The 15,387-nt window shown below is 66.4% G+C and overlaps 2 protein-coding genes across 2 annotated transcripts; one reads left to right on the top strand and one right to left on the bottom strand.

The window, feature by feature from the left end:
• Positions 1–906: 906 nt before the first annotated feature.
• Positions 907–4,706, top strand: RING1 (ring finger protein 1). Its single transcript, XM_065415490.1, has 7 exons — positions 907–974; positions 1,501–1,604; positions 2,066–2,226; positions 2,552–2,767; positions 3,182–3,487; positions 3,842–4,010; positions 4,265–4,706. Exons 2-7 carry the CDS (start codon positions 1,527–1,529, stop codon positions 4,364–4,366), a joined length of 1,032 nt encoding a protein of 343 aa, XP_065271562.1. The 5' UTR covers positions 907–974; positions 1,501–1,526; the 3' UTR covers positions 4,367–4,706.
• An 809-nt stretch (positions 4,707–5,515) lies between these two features.
• On the bottom strand, positions 5,516–13,796 carry VPS52 (VPS52 subunit of GARP complex). Its single transcript, XM_065415476.1, has 18 exons — positions 13,770–13,796; positions 13,338–13,413; positions 12,982–13,049; positions 12,603–12,778; positions 12,085–12,235; positions 11,691–11,791; positions 10,993–11,125; positions 10,648–10,705; positions 10,321–10,454; positions 9,791–9,946; positions 9,289–9,407; positions 8,786–8,909; positions 8,397–8,492; positions 8,052–8,159; positions 7,611–7,676; positions 6,781–6,892; positions 6,436–6,554; positions 5,516–5,662 (listed from the first exon to the last, which is right to left on the bottom strand). Exons 1-18 carry the CDS (start codon positions 13,794–13,796, stop codon positions 5,516–5,518), a joined length of 1,971 nt encoding a protein of 656 aa, XP_065271548.1.
• Between the last annotated feature and the right edge of the window lie 1,591 nt (positions 13,797–15,387).

Below are 15,387 nucleotides of genomic sequence, written 5' to 3'. Positions count from 1 at the left end.
GCCCCTCCCCCCAAGGGGGCGAATGGGGGGGTCAGGTCAGGAGGCTGGGGGAGAGAGAGAGAGAGAGAAATGGGGCAGGAAGGGGGCACTGGCAGGCAGCCCACCCGCCCTCTTTCACCCCATCTGCACCCCCAACCCCCCCAGTCTCCTTCAATTCCAACCCGGCCCCCTGCTAGCTCAGCCCTGGGCTCCCCCCGCCCCCCAGCGCTGCCAGTGCCCCTCACTCCCGACCTGCAGCCCCCCCAGCTCCCAAGTTCTGGGGTCACCCTGATGGAGGTGTTGGGGGGGGGTAATGGCAGGTAAATCAGACGTGGGGGGGGGGGGTCCCGCAGCTACGGGGAATAGACTCTGGGGTCTCTGTCTCGGGGGGCTGGGGGTCCTGGTCTAGGGGGTTAAGCTCTGCCTAGTGTGAGGGATCGGGGGGGGGGCAGGGGAGGGACGGGGGGGGGTGGTTAAATCCCTTCGGAAACGGGTCCGGGGGTGTCTGTTGGGGCCAGGACCTCCCTGTGGGCAGGGCTGGGGGTCGCTGTGGGAGGGGGCGTTGGGGAAGGTCTCTGTTGGGGGGCTGGGGGGGTCTCTCAGGGGGGAGACTCTCTGGGGGAGGGGCCGCGGGGGTCTCATTGAGGGGGGCCGGGGGGTCTCTCCAGAGGGGAGGGGGGTCTCTCTGGGGGAGGGGCCGTGGGGGTCTCATTGAGGGGGGCCGGGGGGTCTCTCCAGAGGGGAGGGGGGTCTCTCTGGGGGAGGGGCCGTGGGGTCTCTGTCTCGGGGGGATTCCCCGGGATCCCCGCCCGCCCCGTTCCGCTTCGGGAGGGGGCGTGGCTGGGCGGGTGACATCACCGGCGGTGGAGGGGGGAGTACCTGGCGTCACGGGGAGGGAGGGGAGGAAGTGACGTCTCTGGTGGAGGGGAGGCCCCGCCCCCCCGAAAGTGAAGGAGGAAAAAAAACCTTGTTTGTGTGTCGGACCCGGAGAGTCGGTGAGGGGGGGCCCTGCAGCTGGGGGGACCCTGGGGGGCTGGGAATGGGGGGGACCCTGCAGCTGGGGGGACCCTGGGGGGCTGGGAATGTGGGGGACCCTGCAGCTGCGGAGGTTCTGAGAGGGGGCTGGGAATAGGGGGACCCTGCAGCTGGGGGGGTCTGGGGGGCTGGGAATAGGGGGGCCCTGCAGCTGGGGGGGCCTGGGGGGCTGGGAATAGGGGGGCCCTGCAGCTGGGGGGACCCTGGGGGGCTGGGAATGGGGGGCACCCTGCAGCTGGGGGGACCCTGGGGGGCTGGGAATGGGGGGCACCCTGCAGCTGGGGAGGTTCTGAGAGGGGGCTGGGAATAGGGGGGAAATCCTGTGACTCGAGGAGGGACAGTTCTGGCTCGGGGGACCCTTGGGGCTGGGAGATGGGGGAAGAGTGGGAGGCTCAGGGGGCAGCCCCTGGGGAGTTCGGTGTATGTGGGGAGCTTCCTGGGTAACCCCAGCTTTGGCTGCTCCCCATTAATCTGTCTCCCCCCCAGCTCCCCTCCCCTCGGCCCCCACCGCCATGGCGACCCCAGCCAATGCTCAGAGCGCCAGCAAGACCTGGGAGCTGAGTCTGTATGAACTGCACCGGACCCCCCAGGTGAGACACGTGAGGGGGGGACGGGGCCAGAGACGGGGGGAGACTCGGCTGGGGGACGGGGCCAGAGACACGGGGGGAGACTCGGCTGGGGGGACGGGGCCAGAGACATGGGGGGAGACGCGGCTGGGGGGATGGGGCCAGAGACGGGGGGGAGACTCGGCTGGGGGGACGGGGCCAGAGACACGGGGGGAGACTCGGCTGGGGGACAGGGCGGGGGGATAACAGGCTCGGAGGGAGGGGGTTGGATGGACCCATTTGTCTGATTTGGTGGGGTAGGGGGGTGAGGAGCCAGGACTGGGCTGGGTGGGGGAACACCAAAGTGGGAGGTGGGGTTGGGGGAGACCAGGCTGGAAGTGGCTGTGGGGGCACTAGGCTGGGGGAGGCATGGGGAGACCAGGCTGTAAGTGGGGGGTGCTGGTCTGTGGGTGCCTGGGCTCTGATACCCCCCCCCCCCCCGGCAGGAGGCCATCATGGACAGCACGGAGATCGCGGTGTCCCCGCGCAGCCTGCACAGCGAGCTGATGTGCCCCATCTGCCTGGACATGCTGAAGAACACCATGACCACCAAGGAGTGTCTGCACCGCTTCTGCTCCGACTGCATCGTCACCGCCCTGCGCAGCGGGTACGGGGGGGGCGGGGCATGGAGGGGCAGCAGGGAAAGGCGGAAGGGAAGGGGGTGCCTTGGGGAAGGGATGGGGCCGCCTGGAAGCGTGTCAGAGAAGGCCCGGGTTTGTGGGGGGGTTGCTGGAGGGCGCATTGAGTGGGGGTGGCTGGGGAATGGCTGGGTGGGTCGGGGGGTCACTGAGGGGTGTATTGGGTGGGGGGTGGCTGCAGAGGGCGGATGGGGAAGGGCTGGGCGGATCAGGGGGTTCCTGGGGGGTGGCTGTGGGGGGCAGACAGGGAAGGGTCGGGGGGCCCATGCCCGGGATAACCCCCTCTCGGTGCAGGAACAAGGAGTGCCCCACCTGCCGGAAGAAGCTGGTCTCCAAGCGCTCGCTCCGCCCCGACCCCAACTTCGACGCCCTCATCTCCAAGATCTACCCGAGCCGGGACGAGTACGAGGCGCACCAGGACCGCGTGCTGGCCAAGCTCAGCCGGCTCCACAACCAGCAGGCGCTCAGCAGCAGCATCGAGGAGGGGCTCCGCATGCAGGCCATGCACAGGTGGGGGGCAGGACCGAGGCGCCCGGGGGGTGGGGGGCAGGGGTCTCCCCGGGATCATGGCTGCATTTCACACAGTTGTTGGCAGGGAATTTCCTGGGTTTTTACCACCGTTTTTTTGTGCAGAGGAACCAGGGCGTCGCTATAGCCGTGCCCCCTCCCCTCCCCGCCCCCGTCCCGTCCCTCAGGACCCTCCCTAAATCCCACCCGTTAGCTCTGCCCTCAACACCCTGCTCTGGGGGGCTGGGGCCGGCTGAGGGGTCCAGCCCAAAGCGAGTGCTGCGTCTGTTGGCTCAGTTCGGCATTTCACGCAGGGTTTGCAGGGACTTTCCTAGTGTCCCCCCCCCGTCCCCCCCCGGCCGGTCTCCCTCTGCTGCTCCTCCCCCAGATAACCCCCCTCTGCTGCCCCCACCCCAGGGCGCAGCGGGTGCGGAAGCTGCACCAGGAGTCCGACAACACCACGTTCAGCGGGGGGGAGGACAACTGCGACAGCCGCTCCCACCTGAGCAACGCCTCGGCCCCCAGCCACCCCGAGGCCGGCCCGAGCCGCAAGCGCTCACGCGCCTCCGACGACTCGGGGCCCGAGCCCGACCCTGAGACCTCGCATGACGGGGGGGGCTGCGGGACCCCTGAGCCGGGCGCCGAGCCGGGCAGCAGCGAGATCGAACTCGTCTTCCGCCCCCACCCCGTGCTGGTGGAGAAAGGGGAATACTCCCAGACCAGGTGAGAGCAGCCAGGGGCTGATCCATTCCCTGAGCCCCAGCGTCCCCCTTCGAGAACCCAGGCTCCGGGGGCCCCTCCATTCCACGATCCCCCTGAGCCAGCTGCAGCAGAGGGGAGAGCCTGGGGACCACAAAAGTCCAGCACCCCATTGTCACACATGCCCCCTAGAGCTCTGCCCACTCCCACCCCATTGCGCCTCTCCCACGTGCAGCCTCCAAAGTGACCTGCCCCGCTGTCCCCTCCCCTGGCACTCATACCCCCCCCCTCCCAGGGCCCCCCAGCCCTCTCCCCCCCCAGCACCCATACTTCCCCCCGGGCCTGGCAATCCCCCTCACCCTGCCCCATGCCCAACAGATACGTGAAGACGACGGCTAACGCCACGGTGGACCACCTCTCCAAGTACCTGGCCCTGCGCATTGCACTGGAGGAAGCGCCGGCCCCTGGCCCTGAGGCCCCCGGCCTGGAGGACGTGAGCGAGAAGCAGTACACGATCTACATCACCACCTCCGGGGGGCCCTTCACGGTACGGGGGCTGGGAGGCAGCGCTGGCCCCGGGGAAGTGCTAGGGGCCTGTGCTGCAGGGTGGGGGTCAGCAAGGGGGTGCTCTCCCCTGGCAGCCAGGGATGGCCCCATTGCAGCACTGGGGGGCGGGGGCAGCAGGGAGCGCTCTCCCCTGGCAGCCAGGGATGGCCCCATTGCAGTAGTAGGGGGGCGGAGGCTGTGGGGGGGTGGGGGCAGCAGAGGGCGCTCCCCCCCACTAACCCCGTCTCCCCGCAGACCCTGAACGGCTCCCTCACCCTGGAGCTGGTGAACGAGAAGTTCTGGAAGGTCACCAAGCCGCTGGAGCTGTACTATGCCCCCACCAAGGAGCAGAAGTAGGGGGGCCCCTCTGACCAGGACTGACCCGTCCCCCCATGGAACTCAGCCCGGCGATCGCCTTGCTGCTGCGCCCCCGTGTACAGCTGCTGGAGCCGGCAGGGCTGGGGCCCAAGCAGGGCCCCCAAAAAGCTGGAAACATCCCCCAAGGACGGGGTGCTGCTCCCAGGACAGACGCCTGCCCCTAAGGGGCTGTGTAGGGGCACCCCTAGATTCTGCTTTGTCCCCTCTGCACAGGGGTGCCGCCTGCTGCTTCCCCCCATGCTGGGGGTGGGATTCGCTTTGGGGGCTTTTCAAAGTGGTTCTGCTGTTTGTGGCTCATTAAGCAATTTGGGTCTTTGAAGCATCAGCGTCTGAGTCTCTTGGGGTTCGGGGGCAAGGTGGAGGAGCCTGGGCTCCATTTTCACAGAACTGGGCTCCCAGACCCCCCTGTTCTAACCCACCAGCCCCCACTCCCCTCCCAGAGCTGGGATAGAGCCCAGGAGTCCTGGTTCCCCCTCGTGTTGTGGAGGGGAGGTACTGGGTGAACTGGACACGCTGGTCGGAGCTGGGGGAGTTCAGGCCGCCGGAGCACGTGTCTGAGCCGGGTACCAGACGCAGGCCCTGATTCCCACCCCATCTCCCCTCCCTGTGCTAGGATGGGGGAGGGGGGGTCCTCCTTGCTGTTCTGCCCCTCCCCCATCCCATGCCAGGGGTCCCAGACAAGCTGGTGAGTAGCAGGGAGTTTATTGTCACTGTACAAAGCCAGATACACAAGCCACCTGGAGGGGAGGGGAGAGCCCCCCAACACCCACCTGCAGGTCCCTCACCTTCCCCCTCCCTCGTGGGGAGCCACCGCAGGGCAGAGAGGGGTGCTGACAGCCTGGGGCTGTCCCCCAACCATAGGGACCCCACAGGTTGGTGGGGATCGCTGGGGTTGCCCCCCAACCATAGGGGCCCCACAGGTTGGTGGGGAGCGCTGGGGTTGGACTGGTCCCGGGGGGTTACAGCAGCAGGGGGAGAAGGGAAGAGTGGGACAAGGATCTTCCACTTCCCCCAGTGCATCGGGGAGAGGGGGCACAGACCCCCCTGTGCCCACGCGGGGGAGGGGGCTGTGCCGATTCCCCCCCGCCCAGGCCGGGGGCGGGGTTGGGGGCCGTGGGTTCCCCTCTCCTAGAAGTTGGGCTTGTGTTTCTTCAGCTCCACCATGAGGTGGTGGATGTTGATGAGCTCGGCGCGGGCCGGCAGGGCGCGCAGGGGCGGCTGCGCCAGCACCTTGTGGAAGCGGTGGTAGTACTGGATCAGCTGGGTCAGCGCCCCCTGCAGGGGAGAGAGTGGGGGAGTCAGAGCCCCCCAATACCCCATGTCCATCCCCCACCAGGCAGTGCCGCCTCCCCCCAGACCTCGGAGCTCCCTGCACTCCAGTCCCCACCACCTGGCAGGAGCTGGCTCTCAGGCTGACCCCCCCCATACATAACATCAATACCAGTACAGCTGCCACGCCCTGTGCTCAGTCCCTCACGAGGGGAGCAGCTACAGGGTAACGGGGCTCTAAGGAACATCCCAGCCCCCCTCACGTCCGTCCCGGCCCGGGGGGGCTCCATGGAATGGCTATAAGGGGGACAAGTGGGAGAGTCCAGAGGAGAACACAAGTGACACAGGGTTAGGGACCCCGACCGGTGAGGACAGGTTAAAACCACCTGGCTCAGTTAGTCCGGGGGGGGGGGGGGGGTGCTCAGAGCAGCCTTCAGCTCTGCCCCGGGCTGTTCTAGCGAGGAGGGGGGTCGCTTGCTCTCCGTGGCCCCAGCAGGCAGGACACGGAGCAAGGGGTGAGTCCGGCTGGAGATGAAACGTTTTCTAACTCCCCAGGCAGCGAAGACCCGGACCAGGCGCCGGGGGAGGCTGGGGCCCCAGCCCAGCCCCCACACCCGGGAATCCCTGTCCCTGGAGGTTTTTCAGGCCAGGTTGGACAAGCTCCCGGGGGGGCGGGGCTGGCTTTACTTGGCCCGGCCTCAGCACAGGGGGCTGGACTCGGTGGCCTCTGGGGGTCCCTGCCAGCCTCCCGGCTCCGTGATTCGCTGCCAACGTCTCACCTGGATGATGCTGGTCCCGTTTTTGAAGTTGCTGAAGGATCTCATGACGTCCTGGCTCAGCGATTCCACCGAGGCCTTCCACGTGGTAGAGAATCCGCGCACCAGCTGGGTCACCCGGGCTGGGGAGAGACGGGGGGTCAGTGCCACCGGGGCGGGGGCAGAGCCTAGAACCACCCCCCACTCTGGGGAACCCCTGTATAGAGAACCCAGCACCGGGGACAGGCTCACGCCGCCAGCCGAGGGACCCCTCCAGCTCCCTTGCTGGTGTAGCCGGGGGGGGGGTAGAAACGGGATCCCTGTTTGTCACCCTCCTCGTGTGGGGGGCGGGGGGTCCCCGTGTCTCACCCTCCTCCCCACGCAGCCGGTCGAGCTGCCCCTTCTCAATGAGTGACTCCGACTCCTTGACGAAGGCGATCATCCCCCCGAACGGGGGCGAGAGGATCTCCTCGATGAACTCCTGGAGGGGGGAGAGAGTCAGCGCCGGCCCTGCCCCCCTATCCCCCCCCCATCCTCCCCCCACAACCACCCCCCGTCCCAGCGCCGGCCCTGCCCCCCCATCCTCCCCACACTCCCACTTCCAGCCCAGCGCCGGCCCTGCCCCCCCATCCTCCCCACACTCCCACCCCTGGCACTGCACCTTCCCCCTCCCCCCCCCCCCATCTCCTAGCCCTGGGTCCCAGGCCTGGATCAGGGCACCCCAGGAAGCTTCCTGCTGGGTGAGGAGACCCCATGTGGGGGGGGCCTTGTGGTGGTCAGACCCCTCCACACACACCCCCAAAGGGCCACGTGACGCATTCTTCGATTCCAAGGCCAGAAAGGACAATTGTGACCCCAGGATGGAGCTTGGGCTCAGCTGATTCCTCACCGCGCCCCCCCACATCTGTTCCAGACCCCCACCCTGCCCCCCCCTCTGTTCCAGAGCCTCGCACCCCACCGCACCCCCCACCCCACCTCATCTGTTCGACCCCCACCCCCCACTGCACCCCCCACCCTGCCTTCCCTCTGTTCCAGAGCCCCGCACCCCACCGCACCCCCCACCCCACCTCATCTGTTCCAGACCCCCACCCCCTACTGTGCCCCCCGTCTGTTCCAGAGCCCTGCCCCCCAGGTCAGTGCCCACCGCCTGGACCCACAGCCACGCTCTGGCCCTAGCTGCAGGGCGCATGGGAACTCACCTGGGACCGGGCTGAAAGCAGCTGCTGGAAGCCCTCCACCTCCTTGCTTTCCTCCACCGCCCGCTCCTGGGGAGGGAACGGGGCAGGGGGCGTGACCTGTCACCCCAAGGCCATCAGCACCAAGGTGCAGGGGCTGCCTGGCACAGGGGATGGGGGGTGGAAGGAGGCAGGGAAAGGGACACGGGGCCTCTCCCCTCTATGGGGCACTGGCCGTCAGCCAGCCCCAGGGCAGGGGGGTAAATGGCTGGGGGAGGGTGGAATGGGACACGGGGCCTGTCTCCTCTGGGAGCGCCAGCTCCCATCCGGCCCCAGGACAGGGACTGGCTGGCTCAGGGGGGCAGGGAATGGGACACGGAGCCTGTCCCCTCTGGGGGGCGCCAGTTCCCCAGGCAGGGGACACAGGCTGGCTCTGGGGGGATGGAGCACGTGGGGGGCCATTACCATGAGGACACTCAGCATCATGTCGTAGTTGTTGATGAGGAAGATGAGCTGCTCCTTCCGCGATGAGAACTCAGCCGCCACCCGCAGCACGAAGTTCTCCACCTCCACCTGGGGCAGAGCCAGAGCTGAGGGGCCGAGCCAGTCACCCCTGTGCCCCAGGACTCCTGGGTCCCCTGGCTGGGTGTGCCCCACCCCCAGGGGCCCGAGGGAGCCCAGCTCCCCCCAGCTGCAGGACTCCCTTCCCATGGTACCCATAGCCCTCTGGCAGCACAGGGCCCACCCTGGTATCCACTGCACCCCCCATTGTGCTGTGTCTCCCCCCTAGCAGGGCAGGCCCCCCCGTACCTGCAGCTGCCCCAGCAGCGTGTGGGTTCGCTCGTTGGGGAAGGTCTGGTTGATGCTGACAATGGCAGAGGAGAACTCCGCATAGCGCCGCGTGATCTGGGGGGATACGGGGGGGGGGGGGTTTGAGGGCACAGCAGGGTTCCCGGGGACCCCCAGACACTCCTCCCCTGGTGTTCCCTGACCTCCACCCGACACCCCAACCCCCCAAACTACTCACCCTGCCCTAGGCCAGCCCCCCCCACTCCTCCGACAGCTCTAGCCCCCTTCGCCCCATATGAGCGCCCACTAACTCCCCACATCCTGTAAAGCCCCCCCACCAACACTACCCACCCTTCCCAGGGTGAGCCCCCACCCCCACCACCCCTCCCCCCAGCGCCCATCCCCCCTACGTAGTGGGGGCGCGTGTCCAGGAAGCCCAGTTTCTGGGGGTCCGTGTTCTGGATGCTCTGGATGTTCAGCTCCAGGATGTACTCGAACCGTGGCCACAGGATCTCCAGCAGCGTGTCCCAGTACCTGGGGGGGGAGCCGGATGCCTGGGTTCTCTCCTGGCTCTGGGCGGGCAGCAGGGCCCAGTGGTCAGAGCAGGGGGCTGGGAGCTGGGACTCCTGGGTTCTATCCCCAGCTCTGGGAGGGGAGTGGGGTCTAGTGGGGTAGAGCAGGGGGCTGGGAGCCAGGACCCCGGATCTCTCCCAGCCCCAGGCGGGCTGTGGGGCCCAGCGGCAGAGCGGGGGGCTGGGAGCCAGGACTCCACAGGGCTCTCCCAGCGCCAGGCGGGCTGTGGGGCCCAGCGGCAGAGCAGAGGGCTGGGAGCCGGGACTCCGGGGGGCTCTCCCAGCCCCAGACGGGCTGTGGGGCCCAGCGGCAGAGCAGGGGGGGGGGGTCCCACACTCACTTGTCGATGGCGGGGACGTTGCGCTTGGCCGTGATGGCTCGGAAGCGCAGGACGATGTGGATGCATAGGAAGACGGCGATGCTGTCGTAGCAGTCGCACACGTACGCGTCCATGTGTTTCTGGGGGGCACACACACGGAGTCAAAGGGGCCGAGAGCCCCCACCAGCCGCCCCCTCCCGCCCCCTCCCGCCCCCCTCCCCGCAACAACACCCCAGCATCTCCCCCCCCCCGGCCTGCCCCCGCCAAGCCCTCCCTCCCCCAGGCTCACCAGGAACATGGCCAGCGTCTTGCCCATCTCCGCCCCCCCGGCCTGGCCCCCGCCGAGCCCCCCCTCCCCCAGGCTCACCAGGAACATGGCCAGCGTCTTGCCCATCTCCGCCCCACCGGCCTGCCCCCTGCCAAGCCCCCCCTCCCCTAGGCTCACCAGGAACATGGCCAGCGTCTTGCCCATCTCCGCCCCCCCGGCCTGCCCCCCGCCAAGCCCCCCCTCCCCTAGGCTCACCAGGAACATGGCCAGCGTCTTGCCCATGACGGCGTTGAAGAGCTCCTGGGCGCTGGGCCCCGTCACCAGGAAGAAGTCACAGAGGAAGAGATACTCGCGGCAGCTGTTGTCCAGCAGGGCGTAGTGCTGGCTGCGGAACAGCGACTCAAAGGGGTACTGCCGGGGGCGGGGGGGGCGTGTTAGCTGGGGGGGACACAGCCCCACCCCACCCCTCTGGCTGTGGAACAGTGACTCGAAGGGGTACTGCCGGGGGGGGGGGGCATGTTAGCCGGGGGGGGGGGGGACACAGCCCCCACCCCACCCCTCTGGCTGCGGGACAGCGACTCGAAGGGGTACTGCTGGGGGGGGGGGGGAGGGACACACACCCAGCCCCGCCCCCAACCTGCTTCCCCAGTGACCCCCCTGGATCCACTGGCCCTAAGAGGTCACAGCCTCCCGCCCCTCCCCCCCTAGCCAGGCCAAGCCTCCTGTCCCCGCCATCTCCTTCCCCCCCCCAGCCTGACCCCCCCCCCGAATCCCCCCTTGCTCACGCGGACGTCGCTCTTCTGGGCAGCGTGGGGCACAATGATGGGCCCCTCCAGCTCGGCCCCCACGATCACACTGCCCCGGTTCCCCAGCGTGAAGATCGTGTTGCGGTTCTTCAGGGACGGCTTTGAGAAAAACCGTGGGGGGCGGGGGTCAAGGGAAAGAGCAGGGAGATGCTGCCCCCCCTCACCTTCCCAGCCAGTCCCCCCCAGCCCCAGCCCCACCCCACTTCTTCATCCCAGCCAGCCCCCCCACCCTCAGCCCCACACCCTTTCCCTGCCCCGCAGGGTGCCTGGGAATGCGGCTGTCCAGGCACAGGGGAGCCAGGATATCTTTCTTGGCCGTGTCCTCCACTCCCATCAGGTCATCCTTCTCCGCCACCTCCTCGTACTGCAGGACAGACAGACAGATGGGGGGGTCAGTGTGGGGTCCCCAGCCCCTCTCCTCAACACTGACGGACAGACGGGGGTCAGTGTGGGGTTCCCAGCCCCTCCTCCCAGTACTGCAGGACAGACGGGGGGGGGGTTAGTGTGGGGTTCCCCATCCCGACCCTGTCATTCACATGGGGGAGAACCAGAGCACACTGTGTGGGAATCCCCACCCCCACACGCCTGCCCCATGAGGCTCCCTACACCACCACCCTGAGGGCTGCCCCACTCTCCCCGGGCTCCCCTCACCTGGATCTTCATGAGGCGGCTGGTGTAGGATTTGAAGTAGGACAGGTAGATCTTGCTCATGGTCTCCACGTACTGCTCCCGCAGCTCCTGTGCCACCGACCGCTCGTTCCCGAGCAGGAACTGGTAGAAGAACCTGCCAAGGCGCGTCAGTCTGGGGAACTGCCCGCCACTGGAGCAGGGCGTTCTGGGAGAGCTCCATAGCCCCTGCTGCCCACTGGCTAACTTGTAGTGGAGCAGGGCATTCTGGGAGATTCTCGTTTACCCCCCCACCCCATGGCTGACCTGTACTGGAGCAGGGCATTCTGGGAGATTATCGTTTACCCCCCACCCCATGGCTGACCTGTACTGAAGCAGTGCATTCTGGGGAATCCCCGTTAACCTCCCCACCCCATGGCTGACCTGTACTGGAGCAGTGCATTCTGGGGAATCCCCGTTAACCTCCCCACCCCATGGCTGACCTGTACTGGAGCAGGGCATTCTGGGAGATTCTCGTTGATTGACCCCCACCCCACACCCCATGGCTGACCTGTACTGGAGCAGTGCATTCTGGGGAATCCCCATTAACCTCCCCCCCATGGCTGACCTGTACTGGAGCAGTGCATTCTGGGGAATCCCCATTAACCTCCCCCCCATAGCTGACCTGTACTGGAGCAGGGCATTCTGGGAGATTCTCGTTTACCCCCCACCCCATGGCTGACCTGTACTTGAGCAGGGCATTCTGGGGGATCTGGTAGTTGGTCATGGGTTTGCGGAACGAGTAGATTTTCTGTAGGACGAACTCCCGGATCTTGGTCACAGCCTGCAGAGGGTCGAGGGGGTGCGGATCACGGACCACAGGGCAGGCTGAGCCCACACGGACACCCTCTCCTTCCCCCCAGCGCCTCCCCACCACCTCAGCTCCACACCTCCCGCACCTCCATCCCGCAAAACCCCTGTGACCAGCAGGGCCACCCCATGTGCACAGAGATCCCCCAGGAGGGGCTGACGCAGCCTGACCAATGACCCCTGACCGCTGGGGTCTGGGGGAGACGGAGCCCAGCTGGCCCGGCTCTGGGGGAGGGGCCGAGCCTGGACTCCCTGGGCGGGGCTCACCTTGACCTTCAGCCGGTCCAGCACGTGGTGCACGTCGGTGCAGGCCATGGTCTCGCGGAAGGCCTGCTCCTTCACATAGTTCATCTTGTTGTTCAGCTCATGCAGCTGCTCCAGGAAGTCCTGCTCGGTCACCGGGGCCTCCAGGATGGTGCTGGGGGGGGCAGGGACAAAGGCATCCCAGGGTCACACCTCACAGCCTGCGCATCCGGCTCAGAGGTGGTGGCCAGCACCCCAAACCCCCCTACCCACCAGCGCCTTCCCCCATCTCCCTGCAGCCTGTCCCCCCATGGTGCCCTCCTCACACCTCCCATCCCCCTGCCTGGCAGCCAGCCCCCAGCCGCCCACCTGATCATGGCAGCCGGCCCCCAGCCCAGCCCCCCACCTGACCATGGCAGCCGGCCCCCAGCCTGTCCCCCCATGGTGACTTCCTCACACCTCCCATCCCCCTGCCTCGCAGCTAGCCCCAAGCCCAGCTCCCCACCTGACCATGGTGGCCAGCCCCCAGCCTGTCCCCCCACCTGATCATGGCGGCTGGCACCACAAGCTCGTCCACCAGCTGGCTGAGCTGGCTACGCACGGCCTGGCGGTTCTTGAGCCGCAGGTTCATGGCCACCGACTGCTCCTGTAGCGTCTGGATCTCGCAGCTGATGCTGCTTAGGTCACACTGGAAGGAGCTCAGCATCTGCTCCATGCGCTGGGGGGGGGGGGGGGGAGGGGGACCAGTCAGAGACATGGACTGCAGACAGTGCTCTGGGGAGTGGGGAGAGTTTGGGGGCATCAGAAGGTTGTGGGAGGCCCCATGGGGTTCCAGGTCTCACCTCCAGGATGGTAACCCAGGCAGTGACCTAAGGGTGGGGGGCTGGAGGGGTGGGGGCCCCATGCGGTTCAGAGGCTCACCTCCAGGATGGCGTCACAGGCGGTGATCTGGTTGTGCAGGGAGGTGATGTTCTTGCTCTCCTTGATGTCTGCAGGGCAGGCAGGCTGCTAAGGAAATGGGCATGGGGGGCCCAGCCAGCCAGGCAGTGGGGGGAATGCTTGGGAGAGGCCCTGGGAGGGGCCACTTTACTCTTTCTGCTGGGGAGGGGTTAGCCCCTTGACACCCCCTCTGCCAGTGTGGAGGGAGACACCCCAGGGTATGAAGCAGTACAGCCAGGGTGCAAGGACCTCCCCCTGACACTGAGACCTCCCCCCATCTGCCCCCTCCCCCCACCCACACTGTGTGGGCTCTTGGGGGACTCCGCGGGGCAGGATACAGTCCCTGATGGAGGCGTGCTCAATGTGCTGCAGCTCCAGTTCCACCTGCTTGGAGTACTGCCGCAGATCCACGCCCTGGGGAGAGAGGGGAGAGTCACCTGGGCGGGGGGGGGCTCAGCTGGGCCCCTGCCCCAGGAGAGGGAGGAGGGGGGCAACTTACTGTCTTCAGCGCCTCCTGAACCAGGGAGTCCTCCAGATTGGCTTGGATGTGAACTGGGGGAGGGGAGACCGGGTCAGTTCCCATAACAGTGGTCCCCCAAACCCACCTCCCCACAGTACCCACACCCCACAGTGCTCCCCCACCTGCCTACATCCACCCAAACTACTCCTGGCCTCCCCCACCTCACGGCCTTCCCCTCACTTTCCCAGATCACTGTCGCCCCCCACTGGTTGCTGTGCAGGGGTAAGCCCCCCCCCCCACACACACTTACTGTCCACTTCATCCAGGATGAACTCATCTGAGGTGAGGTCCAGGTCCCCCAAGTTCAGCTGCAGCGACAGCTCCTCTCCACGGCCCTAGGGTGTGCAGGTCAGGCTGTTACGGGGGGCTGTGGGGGAGCAGTGAGCTCCAGCAGGCTCTGGGGAAGGGGTCTTAGAGGTACACCCAGTGACCAGGCTAGGCAGGCCAGAGGCTGGGGGGTATAAGTGCTATAGATGTTCAGGGAATAGAGCTCAGGGTTACGGGGGGTGGGCTAGGAACAGAGGGACAAGTGGGGGTCAAGGAGGGAGCACAGAACGTAGGGCTCACTGCAGAGATCAAAGACTACGGGGACATGGAATAGGAGTTGGAAGCTATGGGGTGTGGGGCACAAAAAGGGGCCAGTGGGGTTCTATCACCCATGAAACAGGAGGTCCCAGGGTCATGGGGGGCAGTGTGGGGTCAAAGATGAGAGCTGAGGGTGGATTCAGGGGATATGTAGCAAGGGTGGATGGATGGGGATAGGAGAATCTGAGGTTATGGGGGGGTCAGGGCACCGCAGGGGGTGAAAGATCATGGCTAACACATGGAGACAGAGGATAAATAGCACTCGCGAGGGGCAGTGCCTAAGTTCCCTGTAAGCTGCGCAGCCACACAGCAGCCTATTTAGCGCCGCGCAGGTGCTCAGGGAACCCACCTGGGGACCTACCGTGGCTGGGGCGTCCCTCCCCCGGCCCCAACTCTGCTGCGACCCAGACCTGCTGCGGCACCCCTCCCCCAGCCCGGGCTCAGACCTGCTGGGGCCGGGGCACTTATCTTGCGGCCCCAACCCCAGAGCTGCCATGGCGGGGAGAGGTGCCTCTCCCCCATCAGCCCAGGTGCTGCTGTGTGGAGAGAGCTGGGGGGAGTCCTCTCTCCCCACCGTAGCCCTGGGGCAGCCTGCACCCCAAAACCCTCATCCCCGGCCCCACACCACAGCCCCAGCCAGAGCCCTCACCCCCCACACCCTAACCCTCTGCCCCAGCCCTGAGACCCTCCCACTCTCCGAACCCCTTGACCCCACCCCCACCACATGAATTTTGTTATGTGCGCCAATATGAAGGTGATGTGTCACATGTGATAGAGAAATAGTTAAAGACAGCTACTCGCTCGGGGCATTCCTTTGCTTATCACCTCAGTTAATCCATACCCTCTGTTTATTATCCCAGTTGATCTCTGCATGTATGTAATCTCTCTTAGATACACGTACACAAAAATACCTAGGGGAAAGATGTTAAACAGACCCCTAGTATGTCCAAAAAGGAATTTAAGAAATGTATACCGTTGCACGTAAACATGTTTGTACACTAGTATATAAGAGGGCATTCTGAGCCAGTAAGGTGTGTCTCTTTCCTCTGGCAGTGGCCATGATAGAGCACCCGTCAGCTGATCGTAAATAAACACTTGGTGCCCGTATCCTTGTCTCCGTGCCTCCTTGGGGTAATTGAACAAGCTCCAGGGGGAAACGAGCCGAATTGGCTAACAAAATGGCGACTCCGCCGGGACTTCTCTCCCTGTAGGGGACTCTGACCGACGGCCGAGAGCAATTCTGAGGAGTGGCCACCCTGAGCGTTGGTTTGCTCGGGCCTCAG

This window comes from Emys orbicularis, chromosome 13 (assembly GCF_028017835.1).
Source record: "Emys orbicularis isolate rEmyOrb1 chromosome 13, rEmyOrb1.hap1, whole genome shotgun sequence".
Lineage (NCBI taxonomy): Eukaryota > Metazoa > Chordata > Testudines > Emydidae > Emys > Emys orbicularis.
The sequence above is the reverse complement of the archived record's forward strand: the minus strand, read 5'-3'. Positions and strand labels throughout refer to the sequence as shown.